The 26,143-nt window shown below is 53.6% G+C and overlaps 2 protein-coding genes across 40 annotated transcripts in view; one reads left to right on the top strand and one right to left on the bottom strand.

Annotated features, from left to right (window-relative positions):
* SLC2A11 (solute carrier family 2 member 11) overlaps positions 1–16,227 on the bottom strand; it is a 41,276-nt gene extending 25,049 nt beyond the window's left edge. For 5 of the 32 annotated variants that reach the window (XM_073006918.1, XM_007975119.3, XM_073006915.1 and 2 more), the window contains exon 1: positions 3,693–4,210. In XM_073006918.1, the coding sequence (XP_072863019.1) occupies positions 3,693–3,734 (42 nt within the window). In that variant the 5' untranslated portion in view covers positions 3,735–4,210. The other 27 variants (XM_037995386.2, XM_037995390.2, XM_037995383.2 and 24 more) reach the window with 18 other exon arrangements.
* A 5,138-nt stretch (positions 16,228–21,365) lies between these two features.
* DERL3 (derlin 3) lies at positions 21,366–26,140 on the top strand. 8 transcript variants are annotated; one of them, XM_073006921.1, is made up of 7 exons: positions 21,375–21,810; positions 21,928–21,993; positions 22,067–22,140; positions 22,257–22,350; positions 22,852–23,047; positions 23,565–23,655; positions 25,707–26,140. In XM_073006921.1, exons 1-7 carry the CDS (start codon positions 21,718–21,720, stop codon positions 25,792–25,794), a joined length of 702 nt encoding a protein of 233 aa, XP_072863022.1. In that variant the 5' UTR covers positions 21,375–21,717; the 3' UTR covers positions 25,795–26,140. The 8 variants fall into 8 exon arrangements, with proteins under 8 accessions (XP_072863020.1, XP_007973295.3, XP_072863021.1 ...); XM_007975109.3 differs by having other exon boundaries at positions 21,378–21,810; positions 25,754–26,140; XM_037995403.2 differs by lacking the exon at positions 25,707–26,140 and adding an exon at positions 23,757–23,985 and having other exon boundaries at positions 21,378–21,810; positions 21,931–21,993.
* The last annotated feature ends 3 nt before the right edge of the window (positions 26,141–26,143 follow it).

Genomic DNA, 26,143 nt, shown 5'->3' with positions numbered 1-26,143 from the left:
CCAGGCGCGGTGGCTCACGCCTGTAATCCCCGCAATTTGGGAGGCCGAGGTGGGCGGATCACCAGGTCAGGAGATCGAGACCACCCTGGCTAACACAGTAAAACCCTGTCTCTACTAAAAATACAAAAAATTAGCCGGGCCTGGTGGCGGGTGCCTGTGGTCCCAGCTACTCGGGAGACTGAGACAGGAGTATGGCGTGAACCCGGGAAGCAAACAGTGAGCCGAGATTGTGCCACTGCACTCCAGCCTGAGCGACAGAGCGAGACTCCGTCTCAAAAAAAAAAACTAGCCAGGCTTGTTGGCAGATACCTGTAATCCCATCTACTCAGGAGGCTGAGGCAGAGAACTGCTTGAACCAGGGAGGTGGAGGTTGCAGCGAGCCAAGATCGCACCACTACACTACAGCATGGGCGCAGAGCAAGACTCTGTCTCAAAAAAAAAAAAAAAGAAAAAAAGAGAGAGACAGAGTCTTGCTCTGCCGCCCAGGCTGGAGTGCAATGGCGCAATCTCGGCTCACTGCAATCTCTGCCTCCCAGTCCAAGGGATTCTCCCGCCTCAGCCTCCCAAGTAGCTGGGATTGCAGGCATGTACCACCACGCCCAGCTAATTTTTGTATTTTTGGTAGAGACTTCTGACCTCAAGTGATCTGCCCACCTCGGCCTCCAAAGTGCTGAGATCACAGACGTGAGGCACTGCACCCAACCTGTAGTTGAGGTCTTCTGAGGGATTCACAAAATTGTTTATCTTTCTCCTTTTGTGATTTTTTGTTTTGTTTTTTTGAGACAAGGTCTCATTTTGTCACCCAGGTTGGAGTGCAGTGTCGCGATCTTGGCTCACTGCAGCCTCAACCTCCTGGGCTCAAGTGATCCGTCCACCTCAGCCCCCCAAGTAGCTGGGACTATAGGCATACACCATCACGCTGGGCTAATTTTTTTTGTATTTTTTTGTAGAGACGGGGTTTCACCATGTTGCCCAGGCTGGTTTCAAACTCCTGAGCTCAAGCGATCCACTCGCCTTGGCCTCCCAAAAGTGTTAGGATTACAGGCGTGAGCCACCATACCCGGTCTACTCTTGTGATTTTTAATTACACAATGACACGTTTATTAAGATTTTTGAAAATTCAGTATATACTGAAAGTTCTCCAACTCCTCCAAAGGCACAACAATGAACTCCTTCCCTCAGGTATTTTCCTAGATATTTGCAAAGTAGTTGACTTTACAAAAATTGAATCGTTGGTATCTTCCCCCAAAAATTACTGCTTTTCTTGTTCTGGCAAATTGTTCTGTAAAATTAAATGTATTATCTTTGAAAACTTTGACACAATTTTCATGACAGAAGGATGTTTGGCTAAGGTTTTCTGAAGTTTCTAGAACCTATGGACTATTTATTCATTCATTGGTCAAATACTGAGTGTTGGCCGGATGTGATGGCCCATGCCTGTAATCCCAGCACTTTGGAAGGCCGAGGTGGGCAGATCACTTGAGGTCAGGAGTTCAAGACCAGCCTGGCCAACATGGTAAAACACCATCTGTACTAAAAATACAAAAATTAGCCAGGCATGGTGGCAGGCACCTGTAATCCCAGCTACTCAGAAGGCTGAGGCAGGAGAATTGCTTGAATCCGGGAGGCAGAGGTTGCGGTGAGCCCAGATTGTGCCACTGCACTCCTGCCTGGGCAATAGAGTGAGACTCTATCTCAAAAAAAAAAAAAAAAAAAAGAGAGAGAGAAAGATACTGAATGTTTATCTCAGCCAGGAAGTGTGCTGGGGGGGCAAGATATAGCTGGGAAAGAGCCAGTTGTGCTTTCACCATTCAGTGAGATACTACTGCACTGGAGGGTGGGGGAGCAGAGGAAGTGGCTCTGAAGGGCAGAATCCTGCTGAAGGCTTTGCCATAGGTCTGAAGACAGGTTGGTGACAGGGGCCCTGGCTGCCCATAGTTCCCATAAGGCCTAAGTAACTTTCTCTTAGGCTGGAAGCCTTAGGAAGAAGCGAGGTGAGAAACCTGGAGTCTGGTACCTTTGGGGCCACATTACAGCTCCACGGGGGCTTCATGGAAGTGAGAGCTCCCTTAAGACAGTAGATCTGAAGGAAGCAAGGAACACAGTGCTTGATAGCAGCTGAACTCATGTAGCAGGAGATGTTGACAGGTCTCTAAGACTACAGGAAATTGTTGAATTCAATGAGATCATGCATGGAGATTGCCTATACCGTGCCTGGTCATGGTAAACATTCAGACATTAGCTATGATATGGACCATTATTAATTCGGCAAACAAAGATTTATTGCCTCCCTATTATGGTCAATAATCCTACTGTTCTGGGTGTTGGGATACAGCAGTGAACAACAGACAAAATCAATGAGCTATCAGAGCTTTCCTTCCAGCAGGGAAAGACAAGCAATCGCAAAATGAACGAGCAAAATATATAGTACATCAGCTGGTGCTACAGAGACTTAAAGCAGGGAAGGGGCGTAGGAAGTGTTAGGACCAGGTGGTGCTATTTTATTTTTATTTTTTACAGACAAGGTCTCGCTAGGTCGCCCACGCTGGAGTGCAGTGGTGAGATCCTACTAGATCCCTGCAGCTTCAAACTCCTGGGCTCCAGCGATCCTCCCACCTCAGTTGGTACTATTTTAAATAGGGCTGTCAAGGAATACAAGTGCAAATGAAGACAAAGGAGGTGAGGGAATGTGCCATGCAAATACCTAAAGAAATCAGTCCAGAATGGGGAGGAACCCATAGAAGTGGTGGGCAGTGCAGGCGCTCTCCTCTGGCTGCGCCCTTTCCCTCTGTGAGGCAGGACGCCAGGTCAGAGCTGAGGGAGCATGAGAAGGAAAGAGGCGAGGGTGGGAAACAGTCACGGGCAGGAGTGAGCGGTCAGGACTGCCGTGCTCGGAGGGCTTACTGCCTCTGAGGTCAGGGTTGATCGGCAGAGGATTTAGCATCTCTGGGGGCTGGGGTGCCAGGGTCCAGCAACCTTGCTCTGGCCCACAGGCCGACCCTGGACGTAAACACCTGCCTATGGACATCTGAGCCTAGCACCTAACGCCACTGTACATACAAGCACGATGTTTTTGAACATTTGAGGACTTAGTGAAGCCTCCAAGGTGGCTATACATGCGCAGTTCACTCAGGTCCGCAATCCCTCATCTGAAATGCCTGGTCTGGGCAGGTATGAGAATTCAGACCATTCCAGATCGCAGGAGGGCATGGAGCATTCGGAAGAGGGGCCTGAGCGGAAGTCTTGCTGTCCCACGGAGACCCTAACTGCCATTACCAAGCGGTTAACCGGGCGCATGCGCGCGGAGGAAGGTCAGCGCGCTGTACCCAGCTGTGAAAGAGGGGCTAGCGCACGCGCAGTAAGCGTTTGAGAGGCGCAAACCAGTCGAGACAAAGCGGTAGCGCAAGCGCAGTGGGTATTGAGAGCGGCCGCACAAGCTGAAGGTTCGCACAACGCTAACCAGTGGACGGGAATGGGGCCTGAGACTCAAGCGCAGGCGCAGTGGAGCGCAGAGCCGTTAGACTGTCGCGGAGGGCGCCTGAGGCGCAAGCGCGGACCCGCAGCGTGTTGAGAGTTGCTGCCGGTGCTGGCTGGGGAGCTTGCCGCCGCGGTGGGGGAGGGGGTCGCCGCCGCGGTGGCGCGGGGTTTGTCGCCACCGTGCGGGGGGGTGGTCGCCGCTGCTGGGGGCTCACCTGCGTCGGAGGCCGTAAGGACGGCTCCAGTTCATCCTCCATCCGCCTCCTCCGCAGCACTGCGGCTGAAAAGCTGCTCACTCCTCACTAAGCCAAATCCCAAGCTCATCTCTGCAGGCCGGAAGGGAGCTCTGGTCCAAGGTCATCTCGGCCAAGCCCCTGCATTCGCCCCCGCAGGTGCCGGCAAACGACTCTGGTTGCTGCGCTCCCAAGTCCTCCCCCGAAATTCCGGCCCTGGCCCCTCGTCCCCCTCCCTTGCTGCAGTCTCTGGACTAAATGTCTGAGGGTTTCTGTCTCTCGCTGGTAGGACCTCAGCCGCAATCCTGCGCGACCCCCTGCTCCGGTCGCCCCTGCCGGCCGCCAGAACCTAGGAGGCCCCTGCCCCTGGGCGCTCTCGGGAAGGCCAAGCCCTTGATTGTGCACAGATGCACCCCCCCCCCACACACCCCGCCAGACACTTGGGTTCAGGTATCCTTGACCTTTCCCCAGAGGAGGGGAAAATTAGGAAGGACCGAAAGACAGACCCACCAGTCTGCTGAGCGCTCTCATCTGTGCGTCCTGGGCAGAGCGAGAGACTCGGCTGAATGCGGGTAGGAGAACCGGTCTGAACTGGTCTCGGGTTGCCGCCAGGGATCCTTTGCGTGAGAGGCAGGTCCCACCTATGGTGGGGGCACTTGGAGTTGAGGAACCACGGAGTCCACTGGACCGGATTAATCTTTTATCCTTGAGGGCTTCTCAGGCCCTGCATGGAATCCAGGAGCTGGACAAAGACCAACTGAAACCAGATTTGCCAAAGATGCTATTTGTGGTCACAGAAACATAGAGCTGAACATGACCTTAAGTAGTCATCTGAGCAAAGAATGTGATGGGCATTCTAGTATAGCTCTATTGCTCAGACTTGGTTTTTGTTTGACTTTTGCTGCTCTGAACTTCAATTCCTAAAAACACTGCATTTTTAAGGAAAAGCACAAATAAAATATTAGCAGTTATCATAAATAGGTATTTTATTGCATGATTTTCCTGCATCTATTAAGATGATCATATGGGTATTCTTTAAATCTGTTAATGAGATCAGTTACATCAATAAACTTCCTAATGGTAAACCATTCTTGAATTCTTGGGGTAGCGGCAACTTGGTCATAATACTGTTGTAATATACATTGTTAGTTTCAACTGCTGATATTTTATTTAGATAGGTTAATTTTTTTCAAAACAACCATTGCCTTTTCCCCCTTAAAAAGTAAGTGGAAAGTGGCCGGGTGCGGTGGCTCACGCCTGTAATCCCAGCACTTTGGGAGGCTAAGGCGGGCGGATCACGAGGTCAGGAGATCGAGACCATCCTGGCTAATATGGTGAAACACCATCTCTATTAAAAATACAAAAAATTAGCCAGGCGTGGCGGCAAGCGCCTGTAGTCCCAGCTACTCCGGAGGCGGAGGCAGCAGAATGGCGTGAACCCGGAAGGCGGAGCTTGCAGTGAGCCGAGATCGTGCCACTGCACTCCAGCCTGGGCGATAGAGCAAGACTCCATCTCAAAAAAAAAAAAAAAAAAAAAGGCCGGGCGCGGTGGCTCAAGCCTGTAATCCCAGCACTTTGGGAGGCCGAGACGGGTGGATCACGAGGTCAGGAGATCGAGACCATCCTGGCTAACACGGTGAAACCCCGTCTCTGCTAAAAAATACAAAAAATACAAAAAACTAGCCGGGCGGCCGGGCGCGGTGGCTCAAGCCTGTAATCCCAGCACTTTGGGAGGCCGAGACGGGCGGATCACGAGATCAGGAGATCGAGACCATCCTGGCTAACACAGTGAAACCCCGTCTCTACTAAAAACACAAAAAACTAGCCGGGCGAGGTGGCGGGCGCCTGTAGTCCCCGCTACTCGGGAGGCTGAGGCAGGAGAATGGCGTAAACCCGGGAGGCGGAGCTTGCAGTGAGCTGAGATCCGGCCACTGCACTCCAGCCCGGGCGACAGAGCAAGACTCCGTCTCAAAAAAAAAAAAAAAAAAAAAACTAGCCGGGCGACATGGCGGGCGCCTGTAGTCCCAGCTACTCGGGAGGCTGAGGCAGGAGAATGGCGTAAACCTGGGAGGTGGAGCTTGCAGTGAGCTGAGATCCGGCCATTGCACTCCAGGCTGGGTGACAGAGCAAGACTCTTGTCTCAAAAAAAAAAAAAAAAAAAAAAGCGGGAAGTGACGGGCTAATAAATGGCTCTAGGACAATTGATTATATGGGGAAAAATGAAAACTGGACCTCTGTCTCACTTCATATACAAAAGTCATTCCAGGTGCACACAAACCTAATGCAAAAACCTAACTTTAAGCATTTTAGGCTGGATGCAGTAGCTCCCACCTGTAATCCCAGCACTTTGGGAGGCTGAGGCAGGTGGATCACTTGAGCCCACGAGTTCAAGATGAGCCTGGGCAACACGGGCAGACCCTCATCTCTATTAAAAAAAAAAAAAAAAAAAAAAAAGTAAAGGCCTGGCGAGGCGGCTCACGCCTGTAATCCCAACACTTTAGGAGGCTGAGGAGGGCGGATCACGAGGTCAGGAGTTTGAGACCAGCCTGGCCAACACAGTAAAACCCCATCTCTACTAAAAATACAAAAAATTAGCTGGGCATGGTGGTGGGTGCCTGTAATCCTAGCTACTTGGGAGGCTGAGGCAGGAGAACCATTTGAACCCTAGAGGCGGAGGTTGCAGTGAGCCAAGATTGCACCACTGCACTGCAGCTCAGGCCACAGTGCGAGATTCCATCTCAAAAAAAATAATAATAATAATAGCTGGGTGTGATAGAGCACTCCTGTGGTCACAGCTACTTCAGAGGCTGAGGTAGGAGGATTGCAGTGAGGGAGGTTGAGGTTGCAGTGACCCATTATTGTGCCACTGCCCTCAAGTCTGAGTGATAGAGCAAGATTCTATTTAAAAAAAAAAAAAAAAATTAGGAGGCTAGGCCTGGTGGCTCATACCTGTAATCTCAGCACTTTGGGAGGCCAAGGTGGGTGGATCATCTGAGGTCAGGAGTTCCAGACCAGCCTGGTCAACATGACGAAACCCCATCTCTACTAAAAATACAAAAATTAGCTGGGTGTGGTGGCACATGCCTGTAGTCCCAGCTACTCAGGAGGCTGAGGCAGGAGAGTCACTTGAACCCAGGAGACAGAGATTGCAGTGAGCCAAGATCATGGCACTGCACTCCAGCCTGGACGACAGAGTGAAACTCCATCTCAAAAAAAAAAAAAAAAAAAGAAAATATATAATACTTTTATAACCTCAGGATAAACAAGGATAAACCATGCAGATTTCTTATGAGGATTTAACTTCATTAAAATTAAAAATCTGTGTGTCAAAAAACACCATTAATGGACCGGGCACAGTGGTTTATGCCTGTAATCCAAGTACTTTGGGAGGCTGCAGTAATTGGTGATCACACCACTGCACTCCAACCGGGGCAACAGAGCAAGACCCTGTCTCAAATGAACAAAAGACGCCATGAAAAGGTGAAACCTGGCCAGGTGCGGTGGCTCCAGCCTGTAGTCCTAGCACTTTGGGAGGCCAAAGTGGGAGGACCACTTGAGTTCAAGAGTTCAAGACCAGCCCTGGCAATGTGGTGAGACCACATTTCAATTTAAAATATATATATTTTTAAAATATATATATTTTAAAATATATATTTATATTTATTATATATATATTTATTTTATATATATATTAAATATATATAAATATTAAATAGATATATTTTTAAATTATATATATTTAAAATATAAATATATATTTAAAATTATATATATTTAAATATATAAATATATATTTTAAAATTATATAATTTTAAATATATAAATATATATTTAAAAATATATAATTTTAAAATACATATATATTTTAAATTATATATTTATATATTTTAAATATATATATTTTAAAAATACATATTTATATATTTATATATTTTAAAAATATATATTTATATATTTTAAAATATATAAATATGTAAATAAAAAATATATATATATTTTTTAAAAGGTGAAACCTAAAGCCACCAAGTAGAAGGTATCTACAACATATGACCAACAAAGTATTAGTATTCAGAATGTATATAGAATACCCACATACCAATAAGGAAAAGAAAATGGGCAAACAGGCTTGGCGCAGTGGCTCATGCCTATAATCCCAGCACTTTGGGAGGCCAAGGCGGGGCGGATCGCTTGAGCTCAGGAGTTCGAGACCAGCCTGGGCAACATGGTAAAACCCTGTCTCTACCAAAAATACAAAAAATTAAACCCCATCTTTACCAAAAAATGCAAAAAATTAAACCCCATCTCTACCAAAAAATGCAAAAAATTAAACCCCATCTCTACCAAAAAATACAAAAAATTAGCTTGGCATGGTGGCTTGGCCTGTAGTCCCAACTACTCGGGAGGCTGAGGCATGAGGATCACTTGAGCCCAGGAGGCGGAGGTTGCAGTGAGCCAAGATTGTGCCACGGCACTCCAGCCTGGGCTATAGAGTGAGACTCTGTCTCAAAAAAAAAAAAAAAAGATGTGAACAGGGAATTTACAGAAGAGGAAACTGAAGTGACCAAAAAACTAATTAAAAGATAGCTGCATTAGTAATCAGGAAATGCAAATTAAATCCACATCAGCATACTGGTTCCCACTCAACAGAGTAACAGCTTAATTCTGGCAATACCAAGTGGTGCTGGCAATCAGTTGGAACACGCATGTACTATTGATGAAAATGTCAATTGGTACCAGGTGTAGTGGCTCATGCCTGTAATCCCAGCACTTTAGGAGGCCAAAATAGGAGGATCATTTGAGGCTGAAGTTTCAGACCAGCCTGTGCAATGTGGTGAGACCCTATCTCTATAATTTATTTTTAAAAATTATCTGGGCACAGTGGCATACCACACAGCTGTGGTCCCAGTTACTTAGGAGGTTGAGGTGGGAAAAATGGCTTGAGCCCAGGAGGTCAAGGCTGCAGTGAGCCATGTTCACACCACTGCACTCCAGCCTGAGTGACAGAGTAAGACACTATCTCAAAAAAACAAAGAAAAGAGAGAGAGAGAGAGAGAGAGAGGGAGGGAGGGAGAGAGGGAGGGAAAATGTAAATCAGTGCAATTTGGGCAGATCAAGGAAGTTGATTCACCTACGTCTCACACCCAGCAATTCCACTCCTGGGTTTACCTTGGAGAAACTCTTAATCCCACGTTCAAGAACTGTTCACAAATGCAGCATCGTTTGTACTATAGGAAAACTGGAAACAGCCCAAATGTCAATCCTCCGAAAAAAGGGGAAATAAGCTGTGGAATATGATAGAATACCACTCATCAGTGAAAATCAGTGGACTAGACTAGACAAACGATATCAACATGTATGAATCACAACGCTGCATGAACAAAGTTGCAGAAAGACGCATACGCGCCGGGCACAGTGGCCCACACCTGTAATCCCAGCACTTTGGGAGACCAAGGCGAGCGGATCACGAGGTCAGGAGATTGAGACCATCCTGGCTAACATGGTGAAACCCTGTCTCTACTAAAAATACAAAAAAAAGGCCGGGCGTCGTGGCGGGAGCCTGTAGTCCCAGCTACTCAGGAAGCTGAAGCAGGAGAACGGCGTGAACCTGGGAGACAGAGTTTTCAGTGGGCCAAGGTGGCGCCACTGCACTCCAACCTGGGCAAAAAAAGAAAGAAAGACACATACACTATTATGCCTATATATTGTTTGGAAATATACAAAACTGTACCTGATGTGTGTGGGAATACATGTCTACATAGTAAAAGCCTGGGGGTGAGCCTGGGGATAAGTTCCAAATTTAGAACTCGGTTTAACCTTGAATCCAAGACCCTGCCAGACTGGACCCTGATCTGGCCACCATTAACGATACCTGGCTGTCCCTTGATTCTCCCTGAAGTGCCTCTTGGATGCCCTAAAGCCACCCCCATCTCATTGGAGACAGGTCCCCATGTGTGGGCTCCCCAGCCATTATTATCCTTTGGCCAGGAAGCTCTAGGTTACACCTCAGCAAACATTGACTGGGAGTTTAACCTTGAGCATGTGAAAGTCACAGCTGTATTTGTAGCAGCCTGGTGCTCACATCCGTCCTGTGCAGTGCTAGGTGCAACTACCTGCATGTGGATGTCAACCTCATTTACAGGGAGAGTCCCTGAGGCTCCACGAGGCCAAGCCCGTGCCCGCACCAGCCCTACAGCCCGGCTGGCAGAGCTGGTCTTCCTCACATTGCCAGGGTCAGCCTGCTGACCCTCAGGCTGGGGCTCCCCGACGGCCTCACCCCAACAGCGGGGCCAAACCTCATGAGTGGAAGGCACTGGGGGAGGGGTCAAAAGAACACCCCCTGACTCTTCCAGCCCTTGGCTTTCTGCATTGATTCTCATCGAGTCTGTTTCCCAGGTGAGAAGGTGGAGATGGAGGTGAACTGCCCACAACCACCAGCTGCTCACACACCTTCCTACATGCTAGGGCCTCTTCAAGGATGGGAAAACTGAGGCCTAGAGCCAGCAGAGATCTGCCCTGGCACAAGCAGGAAACAGGGAGGAGTGCAGCTCAAACTAAAAACAATCAATGCAGGCCGGGCGCTGTGGCTCATGCCTGTTATTGCAGCACTGCGGGAGGCTGAGGCAGGCGGATCACCAGAGGTCAGGAGTTCAAAACCAGCCTAGCCAATATGGTGAAACCTCATCTCTACTAAAAACACAAAGACTAGCCAGGTGTGTGGTGGGTGCCTGTAATCTCAGCTACCCGAGAGGCTGAGGCAGGAGAATCACTTGAGCCGGGGATGCAGAAGTTGCAGTGAGCCAAGATGGTGCCACTGAACTCCAGCGTGGGCAACAGAGCAAAACTCTCTCTCAAAAATAAATAAATAAATATTAAGAAATATATAAACAAAAACAATCAATCCAGCGCAGCCCGCTGGTGATACTGACTCCCACTCGGCCCGCACCCCACCCCGGAGCCCACCGGCTCTTCTGGCGGGGTGCCTCCGTGTCCCCGAAGTGTCTTACAAAATGCCCATTACCCGGGCCTAGGGAGGCGGGGCCCGGCTTGGGCGTCTCCCAGGGATTCCACCTCCTGATGGAGACTTTCCCAGTCCTCGGGGAATGAATGGGCTCACCGCGCCCGGGTCCCGCTGGCGTTCAGCTTCTTCCCCACAGGCTTTTCGGGATTTCCCCGACGCCGCCTAGACCGGCTCCGGCCGCGAGGGGGCGACAGAGCCCGGGCTCTGCGGAACCTGGCACCAGCGATCGCCGAAGACTCGCGAAAGTTCAGTGCTGGCGGTGAAACGGAGGCCTGCACCCAAGCGCCGCTGGGTAGGGGGCACTTCATCTGGGGAGCCTCCCCTTTCTGCTTTGCCCTGGCTGCCCCTCAGCCCTTGGGCGCTCAAGTCCTGGCCGTTGTACTGGGTTGCAGCCTCCGGTCCTGCGCCACCCGCCCCGGTGTGATTTCACTTCCCCTGTCCTCACATCTAGCCGCGCGGGACCAGGTGGGCCAGGACCCCGGGGAGCTGAGAAACCCGATGCCAGTTCCCGCCGGCCTCAGACCGCCTGCGTGGCTCTCGTCTCTGCTCCTTGCGGGGTGGGACAGGTGCCTCCTACCTGAAGCCAAGACTCAGGCAGCAACTGGCCCGGTCCATCCCTGGGGGTGAGTGAGCGGGGCGGGGCATGGCTGACAGCGGGGACCTAGCGTTCCTGAGCACCTCACTACTAGTGGGCTGAGCAGCTCTAGGCCAGCCTGTTGGCCTCTCTGAGCCTCGGTTTCCTCATCTGTCAGTGGGCTTGAGAGCGCTGTAGCACGGAGGACTGCAACGCGGTTCAAGGCTACCCAGAGGCCATTCCTTCCTGCAGCCTTTCCTATTCCCCCCACGTGGGTGGGCATCTCTGTCCCACACCAGGAGCCTCCTGCGGGGCAGGGGGCAGAGGTCAGGAGTCCTGATGATCACTGAAGCCTCTGACTCCGGGATTCAAGCGATTCTCCTGCCTCAGCCTCCCGAGTATCTGGGATTAACAGGCGTGAGCCACCATGCCCAGCTAATTTTTGTATTTTTAGTAGAGACGAGGTTTCACCATGTTGGCCAGGCTAGTCTCGAACTCCTGACCTCAGGTGATCTGCTTGCCTTGGCCTCCCAAAGCACTGCGATTACACGTGAGAGCCACCACCCCCAGCCAACACAGGGCCTTTTTTGATCCCCCAGTTTTCCCAGACAGACCCTAACCTCAGACCGGTGTGCTGGAGGGCTGCCGCCTAGCTGGACAACGCCAGTCAAGGTTGGGGTTGACTGGGGTGCAGGAGTGCAGAGAGGCAGGTCCTGCAAACTACCCAAAGCCCTGCTTCATCCTCCTCTTCAGAGCTGGCATCTACTCCAGTTCTGGGTCTCATTTCCAGCGTTAATAGTTCAAAGACAAAGAAAGAAAGAAAACAAACCCTAACCCCACAACCAGCTGAGGCGGCCCCTCCTGGTCACCCTTTGATGTTTGAGGACCGAACAATGGGGCTGATTGCAGATGAGAGATTTGAAGCCATCTTAATTAGAAGGAAAGAATGTCCTCGTGGTCGGCTGTTCTAAAAATACAGCGGTGCCCACATCTGGAGGGAAAGGGTGGGGGCCTGAGGTGGGGACGGTGGTTAGGCCAGAGTCTGAAGCACTGACGCCTGCATTCCTTGGGGCGAAGGGGGGGCCTCTAAGCAGGGCCCCTTGGAAGGGGGTGGGGAGACACCAAACCAGCCAGTCTGCTGTGGCTAGACCACCTTCTGCAGGTTTGGGATGTGCAAGCAGTGGAACAGGTGTGCCTTCCTGCGTCTGCCCTCACCACTTCAAGAAAACCCTCCCTGTGCTGTGCTGCAGCCTCGGTTTTCTCTTCTCTCCAAAGGGGCAACCAAATTTGTCATTTGTTTGCATTTCAAATACTCACTTTGCAACCTAATCTTGTATTTGTTTTGCATTATTCTTTTTTTCTTTCCTTTCCTTTTTTTTTTTTTTTTTTTGAGACAGAGTTTCATTCTTGTTGCCCAGGCTGGAGTGCAATGGCGCGATCTCGGCTCACTGCAACCTCCGCTTCCTGGGTTCAAGCAATTCTCCTGCCTCAGCCTCCCAAGTAGCTGGGATTACAGGCACGTATCACTACACCTGACTAATTTTTGTGTTTTTAGTAGAGACAGGGTTTCGCCATGTTGGTCAGGCTGCTCTTGAACTCCTGACCTCAGGTGATCTGCCCACCTTGGCCTCCCAAAGTGCTGGGATTACAGGTGTGAGCCACTGTGCCTGGCTGTTTTGCATTCATTTTCTTAAAGAGGTCCTCCTAATCTCATGAAGGTAAAGGGCACTGGAGGGCTGGGTGAGTGTTTGGAGGAGGACGTGGAGGCAGAGGCTCTGGTAGTGTCACTGTGAGAGGATGGGTCACCTGGGTTCTCATCTCAGCCCACTGTTAGGAGCCTCCCATCCCAGCGGCTGGATAATCACCTGGCATGGGGAGCATGCCCCTCATGGGAGCAGGGCCTGGCTGCTTGTTGGGGCTATCAGTGGATGCAAGCCAGGTGGGAGGTGTGGTGAACGTAGGCCTTACTTTTTTTTTTTTTTTTCTTTTTGAAATGGAGTTTTGCTCTTGTTACCCAGGCTGGAGTGCAGTGGCGCAATCTCAGCTCACCGAAACCTCTGCCTCCCGGGTTCAAGCGCTTCTCCTGCCTCAGCCTCCCGAGTAGCTGGGATTACAGGCATGCACCACCACGCCCAGCTAATTTTGTATTTTCAGTGGAGACAGGTTTTCTCCATGTTGGTCAGGCTGGTCTTGAACTCCTGACCTCAGGTGATCTGTCAGCCTCAGCCTCCCAAAGTGCTGGGATTACAGGCGGGAGCCACCACGCCCAGCTGAACCCAGGCCTTTCTGAAACTCTCCTTCCACCAGACCATGGCTCTGAGTCACTAGTCCTGGGCAGGGCCTTCCAGAGTGGTGGCCCGAGTCCCTAAAGATTGGTTTCCTTTTGTAGAGATGGAGTGTCACGCTGTTGCCCAGGCTGGCCTCAAACTCCAGGGCTAAAGCAATCCTCCTGCCTCTGCTGGGACTACAGCCACACGCCACTCCGCCCAGCTTTTTCGAAGTCCAAGGCAGAGCTGTCTCAGGTTCTATCTCTGTAAACTCACATCCCTGACCCTGCCAGATGGCTGACTCTGCCAAACAGATAATCTGCTTCTCCCCAAACACCGCCCACAGCGCTGAGCCTGAAAATAGCTGAGGCGGGGGAGGGGGAGGCCCCCACCAGATGCTCTGGAGCTCTGGGGTGCTTGGCCGGAGGTGGCTTTGACATTCTGGCAGCGGCCACAGCAGGAAGTGGGAATTCCTGGCAATTGCTCTAGGTCATGACAGTCAGGACACAGGCTCGGGCAGGTCCGGCTGCTGGGGGCTGAATGGGGATGGTTTCATCAGCCATGAAGGGTCAGAGACAGTAAAACGAGGCCCAGACAGCAGGGAAGCAGCTCGTGAGTGGAGTCTCATGTTGGAGACACTCCCTGGGAGCCCAGAGGCTGCAAGAAGGTCTCACCTCCAAACCAGAGCTGGAAAAGGGTCTGAGGCTGCACAGCGTTAGCTGGTTGGTGACACCCCCACGCTTCTGTGCCCCAGTGATGGGATCAAGGATAGCTCACTTCCTCCGCATGGGTCCTTTCCATCACCCGTCATGGTGGCAAGGCCAGGACTGCTGATTTTGTGCCTCTTTAGTTGTGTGTCCTCAGGCAGGTTACTTAACCTCTCTGAGCCTATTTTCTCATCTGGAATAGTAACCTACTTCATCAGGTGGTGATGAAGCTTCAGTGAGTTTAGTAAAAGCCATGGTGTAGTCTGGCTATGGATCACTGAGAGGCTATGATCTCCCGCCCTTCACGGGTCCTTGCCTAGTCCATGAGCAGCGCACGGGCCCATTCCTGCCTCCCCACTTTTGCTCAAGCCTTTCTCCCTGCCTAGCACATCCCCTCCTCCTACTGTCCTCATCAGGAGCTCTCCTGCCCCACGGCTGCCCTTGACCACTCACCAGTGTGTTTCCACTCCCTGCCTGGTATGGGATTCAGTGTCTCCTCCCCTGGCCAGAAGCTGAGCTCCTGCAGGTACCCACAGCGACTCCCTCCCCAGCCCTGCAGGCTTCTGTGGCTGTTCCTGACCATAGGCCCATGAGAGCTCCTGGCTGAGAGGAGACAGCGAGGAACAGATCAGGCGGAGACGACTGGCGGGGCCCTCCAGCTTCCTCTGTTGGTGCATTCTTGCTCACACGCATTCACTCATTCATAGCAGAGATGGGCCTTGGATGGGGAGGCCAGCTGTGTTTGTTACAGGAAGGGGCTTCCTCCCAGAAATCTCTGATAGCCTCATTCTAGATCAGAGTACAACCTTGGAGCTGAAAGAGACTCTACACGTGGACCCTTCTGACCCCCACCTCACAGACGGGGACACTGAGAACCAGAGAGGGAAGGGAGTGGCCAGGTCACAATGCCAGCCCCGAGGCTGCAGCTCCAGCCCTGGAGTCCAGGTCTGTCTTCACAGGGTTCCCTGTTTACCAAGGCCCTGCGTGTGCCAGCTCCACAGCAGAGACCAGGGGCAGAAGGGCTGTTATGTGGGCAACAGAAGCCCCTCTGCATGAAGCAGGAATGACCAGGGCCACAGGAGGGAAGGAGCTGGGAGGACTGGGTGGAGGGCAGGGAGGGCTTCCACCCCACAGCACCCCAAGCTCACCTGCCCAATTCAACGAGTGGTCTCCCTCCCTTACTGGCCATTCACCCATGTCTCCGCCCGGTGGGGGCTCACTGTCCCCCACGCAGGGCAGGCCAGGAGCCCGCCTACCTTCACCCCCACTACCGAGCATTCACTGAGGCCTGTGGCTTCAGCCATCCTGACCCTCCCGCTCCCTCACTGTTAATGTGAGCCACTGCAGCCACCACTCTCCTCCCCTGCTCATCTGATTAGGACAGAAACCACAGGCGACACACCTCTGCCTGGCCTGGCCCTGCTCCTCCCTCCCATCACAAGCAACTCTTCTTCCTTGCCTCCTTCACCTTCTCTCCTCTGCTCTCTTCCTCTCCCCCAGCTATCTCAGGGCCTTTGCACAGGCCCTTCCCCTATCCTGGCCTGGTTAGTGCAACCCATCCTCTGCCCCATTCTGCTTCCTCCCTCCCCATCCCACCCAGAGACCAGCTTATTCCTGGAAAGTCCAGATTCTGCTACCAGGTTCAGAGGGCCAGGCCCAGGCCGCTCCCTCTGCAGCCTGACACAACCCACCTGGATGGTTTGTTGTTCTTGCGCTCCGGCCACAAGCAGCTGCTGCTGTGTGGGTTCCGGCTTCAGTGCTAAAAATAGCCCGTGGCCCAGACAGGAAGGGCCAAGGGGGACACAGCTGCTTCTGGGAGGGGCTGGCTGGAAGCCTACTCACAGCAATTGCAGGGGTTCCTGTGCTCGAAGGGGGTGGCCCCCGTGCTCACAGTCCCTGAGGAGAGGTCCCCTAATGGACAGGTGCTCAGGGCCCAAAAGAGGCACTGTGTGTCATCAAGAAGAAAATACAGCTGCACCAGCAGGTACACAAACATTCAGTTTGTTTCTGATTCTTGTGGTTAGTTACAACAGGCATGGACTGCCTTTAGAATAAAATATATTTAAAAATTAAGTGCTCGGGACTCTAACAGAAGTAGGTGAGCTCTGGTCCCTTTGAAGGTGATCAGGGAGGGCTTCCTGGAGTAGGAGGCACTTTTTACCCTCTGCTCTCCCTCTCTTATTTTTTAAATTTTATTTATTTTGCTTTTAAAAAACACATTTTTATTATTATTATTTTTTTTTTATTATTTTTGAGACAGAGTCTGTTCTATCGCCCAGGCTGGAGTGCAGTGGCACGATCTTGGCTCACCGCAACCTCTTCCCCCGGGGTTCAGGTGATTCTCCTGCCTCAGCCTCCTGAGTAGCTGGGATTACAGGTGAGTGCCACTTCACTCAACTAATTTTTGTATCTTTAATAGAGACGGGGTTTTACCATGTTGACCAGGCTGGTCTCTAACTCCTTACCTCAGGTGATCTGCCTGTCTTGGCCTCCCAAACTGCTGGGATTACAGGCATGAGCCAATGTGCCCAGCCAGGAAACATATTTAAAAATATATATATTTTTAAGAGTCAGGGTCTCAGTCTGTCACCCAGGCTGGAGTGCAGTGGTGCAATCTCTGCTCACTGCAGCCTCGACCTCCTCGGCTCAAGGATCCTCTCACCTCAGCCCCCTGGCTCTCCCTGCCTTCCCAGTTGGGGCTACAGGCATGCACCACCACGTCTGGCTAATTTTTGTATTTTTTGTAGAGATGGGGTTTCTGTATGTTGCCCAGGCTGGTCTTGAACTCCTGAGCTCAGGCAATCCGCCTTCCTCAGCCTCCCAAAGTGCTAGGACTATAGGCATGAGCCGCCACCACACCCAGCCTTCCTCCTTTTTTTTTTTTTTTTTTAACAGAATGAATAGTTCGGAGAGCTGGGACAGTATTAGAGGAGAGAACCAGAGGCCTGAATAAGAGTTAGTGGTGGTAATGAGGCATAGGAGACAAGGGAAAGGCCTAGAGAGTTCCGTGGGAGTGTCAGGTGTGACATAGGGGGCCGGGCGTGGTGGCTTATGCCTGTAATCCCAGCTCTTTGGGAGTCCAAGGGACGATTGCTTGAGGACAGGGGTTTGAGACCAGCCTCAGCAACACAGTGAGACGCCATCTCTACAAAAAAAATTTAAAAATTAGCAGGACATGGTGGCATATGCCTGTTGTCCCAGCTACTCGAGAGGTTGAGGCGGGAGGGTCACTTGAGAGCAGGAGGTTGAGGCTGCAGTGAGCTGTGATCACACCACTACTCTCCAGTCTGGGCAACAGAGCAAGACCCTGTCTCTAGAAAAAAACAAAAAACAAACAAAAAAAACGTGCAACATGGGGCTTTGGGTACAGAGCTGACTCCAGGCTTGGGGGCTGAGGACGGCCCCTCCTAGTGTGTGAGGCCAGTGAGGGGGGAAGCTGGGTGGGGTGAGTATACAGAGGGCGCTCTCCTGTCTACAGACACTGAGAGGGCCTGGATAGGAGATCTAGGTGTCCTCTGGGAGTCAGCAGGAAGGGTCACAATGCCAGGGAGGTGGCATGGGGAGCAGAGCCCATTGTCACCTTACCCCACAGGTCCCCCGCCCATCCACCGTCCTCAGCACAGGAGAAAGAAGGCTGGCCCAGCCGGCAGGTCTGCCACCGTGATGTTAGTGTAAAGGCACTTCCTCACTAGGACCCTGGGAACGTGGGATACCCAGGGCTTCTCTCCATAAAGAATTATCTGGAGGGGCTCAAGTGTCCAAGGAGAAGTGGACCTAGTGTTTCCAGAATGGCCTGTTCTGGGCCTCAGACTGGACAAAAAAGAAGGGAAGTCTGCCCCAGGCCCTGTTCTGCTTCTTTATATGCCTTAGTTTCCCCGTTTGAGGATATCCTGGGGCTCTGGAAAGGGAGCCTCTTCAGTGGACCCAGCCGCTGCTCCCTGGATGTCCTGCCATGCTCCCTCCCAGCCCTGGCTGGCCTCCCCCACCCACCCCAGGCTCCTGGCCTCCCAGGAATGTGCTTCTCAGCCCCCAATCTGGGCGCCTGCCTTATCGGCCCCCAATCGAAGGGGAGACAGACGCCCCGGTCGACAATGACGGCCCCTCCCGTTAGCCCCAGCCTGACCCTGAGTTGAGGGCCAGCCAGCGCCTGCTAAGTGCCTGGAGGAGGAATACCTCCCCTTCCCCACGCTGACATGAAACCCGACCTCCTGTACCGGCTCCTTTGTGCCCGCTGGGCGCCCGCGCCGGCGTCAGAGGCCCTGGGTCCCCGCCCTGCTGCACACTGTGGCTGCCAGGGTGGGATTTGCTTTGCCTGGCATGCTTCCAACATGACCTTAGCCTGCTTTGCTGGAAAACCAAGGTTGTCTGCGGGGATCCCCTCACCCTGCTCCCAGTCCCCAACTCCTCAGAGTCTTGGTCCAACCCCTGCTGTATGAGGCCAGACCTTCTCACATCCCTCCAACAAATGCACATCCCTCCAGCACTCCAGGCTCTCCCCCTCCCGTCCAGAGCAGGGAGGAAGGCTCCTGAACCCACTCTCATCAGGCACTGGTCTCAGCCCACTCCCCAGGGAACCCCCCTCAGGGCACTCGTGGGACCCTCATGCTCTTGGGATCCACCTGAGAATCTTCTCAGCCAGTTCTCCCTCTTGGCCACTTCCAGTCTCCTCAGGGGACCTCAGAGCCCTGTCCAGAGCATCCCTCATCTTCCACACTTCCCTCCAAGGCTGCACTCCCCTTGTTTGTGAAGGCACATCCATTTATGTGCCTCCCTCTCCCTCCTGCCTGCCATTATCCTGGTTACCAGGAGCCTTAGCATGGCTGCAACTCAGTCCCTTCCCAGGCCATGTCTCCCTGGATTATCACTGCCTGGCTCCTGAAGCCCTTTCCTGGCTCAGCCTCCCTCGGCCTCCCCAGCTGGGGCTGCCTTCCCTCCCTGGCTACTGCAGGTCAGGCTACCCAGGCCTGGCCTCTTTTCTCCATCGACCCTTGCCCCTTGAGCATCTCACACATGCCCAAAGCTACCCATACCATTGATCTACTACTGGATGACAGCACCCACATTAGGACTGTCTGCTCCAACCCCCACCCCAACACCACACTCAGATTGTTCCAAGCGATGTCACACAGAGGCCTCAAATGTGATGAGGCCAGAACAGGACCCTCTGTCCCCCTCACCTTCTCCCCACGAGCCCTCCATCTCAACAAAGACGACCACCATCCATCCACCCTGCAGCTCAGGCCTCTGAATCCACTTGGACTCCCCTCTCTCAGCCCTGTCCCATCTGTGGACAAACCCGTATCCCACCCCGCCTCGTCCTCCAGATTCCACCCCCCCAAATAATCACTGTCCCTTAAAGCCTCCCCCTGCTCACGGATTCCTCTGGCAGTCCACTACCCTAAGAGCAAACACAGAGGGTTTTGCTTTGTTTTGTTTGTTTTAAGTTTAGTAACATATACATAACATAAAATGTGTCCAAACTATTTTTAAGTGTTCAGTTCAGTGTATTAAACATTCTTATGCAACCAGCCCCACCGTCCATCTCCAGAACGTTTTCATTTTCCCAAACTGAAACTGCACTCATTAAACAGCAACTCCCTGATCCTTCTCATGTAAGTGGAACCATACAGTATTTGTCTTTTTGTGACTGCTTTTTTTTTTTTTTTTTTTTGAGACAGAGTCTCACTCTGTTGCCCAGGCTGGAGTGCAGTGGCATAATCTCAGCTCACTGAAACCTCCACCTCCCAGATTCAAGCGATTCTCCTGCCTCAGCCTCCCGAGTAGCTGGGATTACAGGTGCGTGCCACCACGCCCAGCTAATTTTTGTATTTTTACTAGAAATGGGGTTTCACCGTGTTGGCCAGGCTGGTCTCAAACTCCTGACCTCAGGTGATCCACCTGCCTCGGCCTCCCAAGTGCTGGGATTACAGGTGTGAGCCACTGTGCCCAGCCTTGTGACTGGTTTACGGTACTGAGTGTAATGTCTTGAAGGGTCATCCATGTTGCATCATGTGTCAGAATTTCATTCCTTTAAGGTTGAATGGTATTGTCCTGCATGTAGACACCACACTTCGTCTGTCCCATCGCTGGGTGAACCGATGTGAACCATTGTGAATAATGGGGCTATGAACATGGGTGCATGAATATCTGTTTAAGTCCCTGCTTTTGATTCTCTTGGCTATGTACCCACAAGTAGCATTGCTGGATCATACGATAATTCTATTTTTAGTTTTTTGAGTCATGGTCATGTTGTTTTTCACAGCGGATGCACCATTTTATATTCCCACCAATGGTGCCCAAGGGTTCCAATTTCCCCATATCCTAGACAACACTTTATTGTTTTGCTTTTCACAATTACCATCCTAATGGACACAGGGATCCTTGTAAAGTGACAAACTTCACATCTTCCCAGAGGCATCCTAGGTTACCCCACCTAGCACTGCGGACCCCCACGTGTCCCCACCCCTCAGTTGGCAATACTCTCATCAAGTGTCAGCACTAGCTTATTGTATTGACTGCCTCCTGGCTGGACTGTAAGAGACAGTGTCTTTTACTGGATGCTGTATCCCCAGCATACAGTTGTTTAGTAAACGGAGGAAGGAAGGACGGGAGGAAGGGAGGGAGGGAGAGGAAGGGAGGAAGGGGAGGAAGGGAAGGAGGGAAGGAGGGAAGGAGGGAGGAAATTTCTATTTTCCACCAAAATATTGAGGCTCTCTCCTGCCTGTCCACTTGCTCTGGTGCGCCTCTCAACCCTCGGGCCCCACCTGGACTCAATCCCCCAGTCCAGCCTCTCCTTCCGTGGGCCCCCGGGAAGAACCCCGACAGGGGCCAGCACATTTGAGTGGGGCCTTGGAGGTTTGGACACATTCCCGAATGCCTCCCTGCTGTGGGTCCGGTGGGCCTGTCTCGGGTTCGCAGCGAGGAGAACGTTGTGGCTAGGTCGTCAGTGAGCTGGAAATGAGCCCGCACTGCCTGAGCCGCCACACTCCCTGCGCCCCTCACGCGCCCCGCTACGCGCCCGCCCCCACGCGCCCCGCCCCTTCCTGTTTTGCCTCGCCTGCTCGGGTCTTCGCTCCTCTAATCCTACGATCTTAGCCCCGCCCCCGTGGTGTCGTGGGTCCTCGCTACTGGTCCTCTCCTAGAAAGCCGCGAAGTGACCAGTTCCTCATTGGCCACACGTTCTCCCGCGCCACCACCGCAGCCACAACAACCGCCACGTGCTCAACCTTGGCGCCTGCCCATTGGCCACCAGCCTCTACCCGCCCACTCTCCCTTTCCGCCCCTAATTGCCCTCTTCCTCCTTCCATTGGCTGCCGGGCTCGGGGGCTCTCTTTTCAGCTGGGGCGCGCAGCGCCTCGGATGCGGATTGGTAGAAGGCGGGGCTGGGAGGCGGGTTAAAGAGCGCGTTGCTGGCTGGGCCACGCGTGCTTGAGAAGGTTCAATGGCGTGGCAGGGACTAGCGGCCGAGTTCCTGCAGGTGCCGGCGGTGACGCGGGCTTACACCGCAGCCTGTGTCCTCACCACTGCGGCGGTGGTAAGCGACCGGGCGGACCGGAAGTCGCCTTGGTTACAGCCTCTGGCGGGAGGGTGAGGGTCGCCATGGTTACGGCGTGGCTCCCTGGCAGCTCTTGACTGACCCCTGGTTCTACAGCAGCTGGAGCTCCTGAGCCCGTTTCAACTCTACTTCAACCCGCACCTTGTGTTCCGGAAGTTCCAGGTGAGGCCGCCCCGCCCCGCGCACCTGTGGGCCCGGCCCGCCCACCCCGCACCTGACCACCCGTACTCCGCAGGTCTGGAGACTCGTCACCAACTTCCTCTTTTTCGGGCCCCTGGGATTCAGCTTCTTCTTCAACATACTCTTCGTGTATCCTGCGCCCTGCGGACATAGGCTGGGTGGAGGGCAGGCCTGCCGGGCTGGGAGAGCCCGGGACGGGGAAACTGAGGCCTCACCTGGTGGCACTTCCTATACCGACGCCGTAGGTTCCGCTACTGCCGCATGCTGGAAGAGGGCTCCTTCCGCGGCCGCACGGCCGACTTCGTCTTCATGTTTCTCTTCGGGGGCGTCCTTATGACCGTATCCTTCCCGCAGGCTCTGGAACCTCGGGCTAGGGCGCCTCGGGGTCCGGCCTGTGTTGGTCCTGGGGCTTGACATGAACGGCCATATCAGAAAGGGACACAGTCGCTCTCTCCAGCTTAGTCTGTGTTGAGGGTCGACTTTGTGCTCAGCTGCAGGGGCCAGGGCTAGATCTTCAGTGCTCTATGCAAAATACAAGGCGATGCACAAAAGAGCCAGGTGGGGTGTCAGGGCCACTAGCTGAGCCCTGAATGCGAGTAGCAGGGAGAAACTGGGGCAGGGACAGGCAGTGGTTGGACCCTGGGATGAGGCTGTAGGTGTGCAGGGCAGATCTCATGGGACCTGAAGCGGACTGTCTGTCGCCTTTATTGGACGGGCTCATCTTGATGAGGGAATAGCACAGAGGGGAGATGAGGGGAAGAATTCCGGGGGCTTGAGAAGTCAGAGGGGCCCTGAGCTTGGGCTGAGGCCTGCCACCGGAGCACCTTGACTCTGGCCCAGCTGCTGGGATTCCTGGGCAGCCTGTTCTTCCTGGGCCAGGCCCTCATGGCCATGTTGGTGTACGTGTGGAGCCGCCGCAGCCCTCGGGTGAGGGTCAACTTCTTCGGCCTGTTCACTTTCCAGGCACCGTTCCTGCCTTGGGCACTCATGGGCTTCTCGCTGCTGCTGGGCAACTCCATCCTCGTGGACCTGCTGGGTGAGCCTCCTGGTACATCCAGTCCACCCCAGGCTGGCCACTCCCCTCAGGACACGCTGCTTATGCCCTGGGGCCCCTCTCCCATCCGTGCTGGAGCTCTGTGCACATCTGGACCTCTCATCTGGCTCCATCCCCATCTCCCTGCCCTCCCAGCTGCTGTGCTCTTACAGCCCCTCAAGCCACCTGGCCCACATAATTTGCATCTTCAGGGCTGATCTGCTGATGCTTTCGTGGTCCTAATGGGGGTGGGGATGGGCGGGTCAGGGTTCCTGCCTCATGGCTCCCACTCCTCCACTATTCTCAGGCCCGCCCCTCCCTGTGTCCTGTCTGCTTCTGGGCCCTTTAAGCTTGTCTTTCAGGGCCCACCCTGGGCTGACACTCTGTGCAAGATTTTGAGGAACTCATGCTCTGGGGCCTGCAGGGCCACTAGGCTGTGGATGAGGGCCTGGGGCAGGTTCTGCTGGTCTAGGACTCTGGGCTGTGGAGGGTGACCCTGCAGTCCGTGGCTGTCTCACAGGGATTGCCGTGGGCCACATCTACTACTTCCTGGAGGATGTCTTCCCCAACCAGCCTGGAGGCAAGAGGCTCCTGCTGACCCCTGGCTTCCTGTGAGTGTTGAGAGTCCTCCCTCCCTCTCCCCGCCCTCAGATGGATCCCCACCGATGGGGACGTGTGCTGGCCTCTGCTCAACACGGGCCCCTCCCCACAGAAAGCTGCTCCTGGATGCCCCTGCAGAAGACCCCAATTACCTGCCCCTCCCTGAGGAACAGCCAGGACCCCATCTGCCACCCCCGCAGCAGTGACCCCCACTGAGGGCCAGGCCTAAGAGGCTTCTGGCAGCTTCCATCCTACCTGTGATCCCTACTTGGGGCAGAAAAAACCCATCCTAAAGGCTGGGTCCATGCAAGGGCCCACCCGAATAAACAGAATGACCTGCAGTCTCTCGGCCCACAGCACTGGCTTGCCCACCTCACCCAGCCACATCCTTCTCTGCCTGCCCCGTCCTCACTCACTGTGGCCTCTCAGCCCAACTGTAGGTGGTAGGATAGGGGTGCCCATTAGAGGGCAAAGAAACTGCCCATGGTTGCCTGGCAGAGCTTTGAGCTCACAGGTGACAGGCTCAGGGTTTTCATCCTGGCCCTACCAGGGCTTTTGGGCAAGTCCTGCCCACCATAGGGCTCCGCTCCATGCCAGTCAGTGGGGAATTTCACCAGATTTCGGCTGCTGGGGCCAGGACAGGCCTCTCCTAGACTGTGCCGAGCCAGCCTACAGATAGATGTTCCGGCCAGTGGTGCCTTCAGGCTGATGCTGATCTAGCCTCTCCTGTTCCTCATCAGCCACCCTGACAGGTGGGCCTATAACTCATTTATCATCTGGTGACACCAAAGCCCCATGGAGTCAGGTGCAAAAGAGGGCCAGGACTGGGTCTTTCTTCTGCCCTTTCTATGACCCCCAGAGCCTTAGTTTTCATCTTAGCAGAGTCCTGAGACTAGGTGAGGGAGGGACTTCTGGAAGGTTCTGTTCCTGCTCTTTTTAGCTGAGGACCTGTGTGAGCCTTATCTGACCCCTACGGCTCACTTTTCTGACCTGGCAGCTTTCCTTGTTGCTCTAGGCCTGTCCATGTTGTGGTTTATTTCTGGATGCTCAGTGGCATGGGGCCTCCTCCAGCTACAGGTTGTCATTTTCATGGTAACAACACTGTTCTCTGTTGAATCTACCCTCCATGTTGTAGCCAGACCTTGTGGAGCTGGCTCTGCGGCGGTGTGAACTGGCAGTCAGGAGTGAGGGCCCAGCCTCCCCCGGCACCTCCCAGCCAGGTGGCCCTGCCTGACCTGTGGGGTGAGGCAGCCAAGGTTCCTTCCATCCCACCAGTTGTGGAGACACAGGGCTGCCTCACCCTTTCATTGCCAAGGTTCTTGCCTCATGGAGGGAACAAACACCTCAGCAATGAAACCTGTTCATGTCCAAGAGCAGCTGGGCTGGGAATCTTCCCTTTTGTTCAAGGCCTTCCAGTAAGGCCCAGCTGTCCCCTTGCTGTGTGTGGGGCTCTGGGGAGTTCCACTCTTTGATGGAGGGCAGAGGCCGTGAGTGCAGACTCCCTCGGTAGAGTCTCATGCTAACATGTGCTCAAAGGAGCCCCCATCTCACATCCCAGCGACCAAGAACCTCAATCCCTAATTGGAGCTCTGCCTCTGCCCACATGGGGCCCTACCCCACTTCCAGGGAGCACGGCAATCTCTGACCCTAGCCCTGCCCTGGCAGCAAGGGACTTGCCAACAGCTGAGGGTGGCAGCAGTCTGTGCTGGGATCTGTGCCCACTCCCTTCAGTGAGGCTGGAGCTGCGAGCCAGTTTGCTGCCCTCCTAGATCCTATGTCCATTCTAAAGAGTGGGGACCCCTCCCTATTACAGATGAGAACACAGAGGGGACACAAACTCCTTGGAGGCAGGACTGGGAAGGGACCTCGGGCTATGTCTCCTCCCTGCACCATGTCAACCCCAAGAGCTGGCACCAGGCCGGAAGGGCTATTCCCATATTTCCCACAGCTGGCCTGTGAGGCAGGAACTGGCCCAGGCCACAGCGCCTGCTGGGGTGGGAAAGGGCCCCAGTTGACCTGGCTATGGGTGCCACTGGAGCTAGAACAGCCCTCCTGCACCCAGGCTGGCGACAGCCCAGCAGTGCCCACACAGGACTGGGCCCTCCGCAGGGGACTTCAGAGCAGCAAGGCCCCAGCTGGCAGTAGCCTGACCATCTGAACACAGCAGAGCCAGGGCGGCCCAGGGACAGCAGGAGAGCTCACCGCACCTTTCTGAGGCCAAGCAAGGGGAGCAGGGTTAGGGCTGTTGCTGAAAGGCAGAGAGCCTCTGCCCTGAGCCTCACAGCCACTCTTCTCAGCTCTCTGGGTCTGGAAGGAGAACAGGCTGAGGGGAGCTGAGGTGCTACCAGAAGCCCCATTCACCCTTACCCGTCCACCTGGGAATCTGAGGCAGAGGAGGGCGAGGCCTGTGTGCCAGCCTTGTTCACATGCCACCTTTGTCCCCCCAAGCCCCAGCCCCACTTCTGGCTCTCATTATTTTTAATGCTAAAACTTTGAAGA

Source organism: Chlorocebus sabaeus, chromosome 19 (genome assembly GCF_047675955.1).
Source record: "Chlorocebus sabaeus isolate Y175 chromosome 19, mChlSab1.0.hap1, whole genome shotgun sequence".
Classification (NCBI taxonomy): Eukaryota; Metazoa; Chordata; class Mammalia; order Primates; family Cercopithecidae; genus Chlorocebus; species Chlorocebus sabaeus.
The sequence above is the reverse complement of the archived record's forward strand: the minus strand, read 5'-3'. Positions and strand labels throughout refer to the sequence as shown.

Coding starts and splice junctions, on each gene's coding strand:
- DERL3 (XM_007975104.3), top strand. CDS start 21,718: ATGGCGTGGCAGGGACTAGCGGCCGAGTTCCTGCAGGTGCCGGCGGTG. Junction 21,811..21,927: donor TCCTCACCACTGCGGCGGTG/GTAAGCGACCGG, acceptor CTGGTTCTACAG/CAGCTGGAGCTCCTGAGCCC. Junction 22,351..22,851: donor TCGGGGGCGTCCTTATGACC/GTATCCTTCCCG, acceptor ACTCTGGCCCAG/CTGCTGGGATTCCTGGGCAG.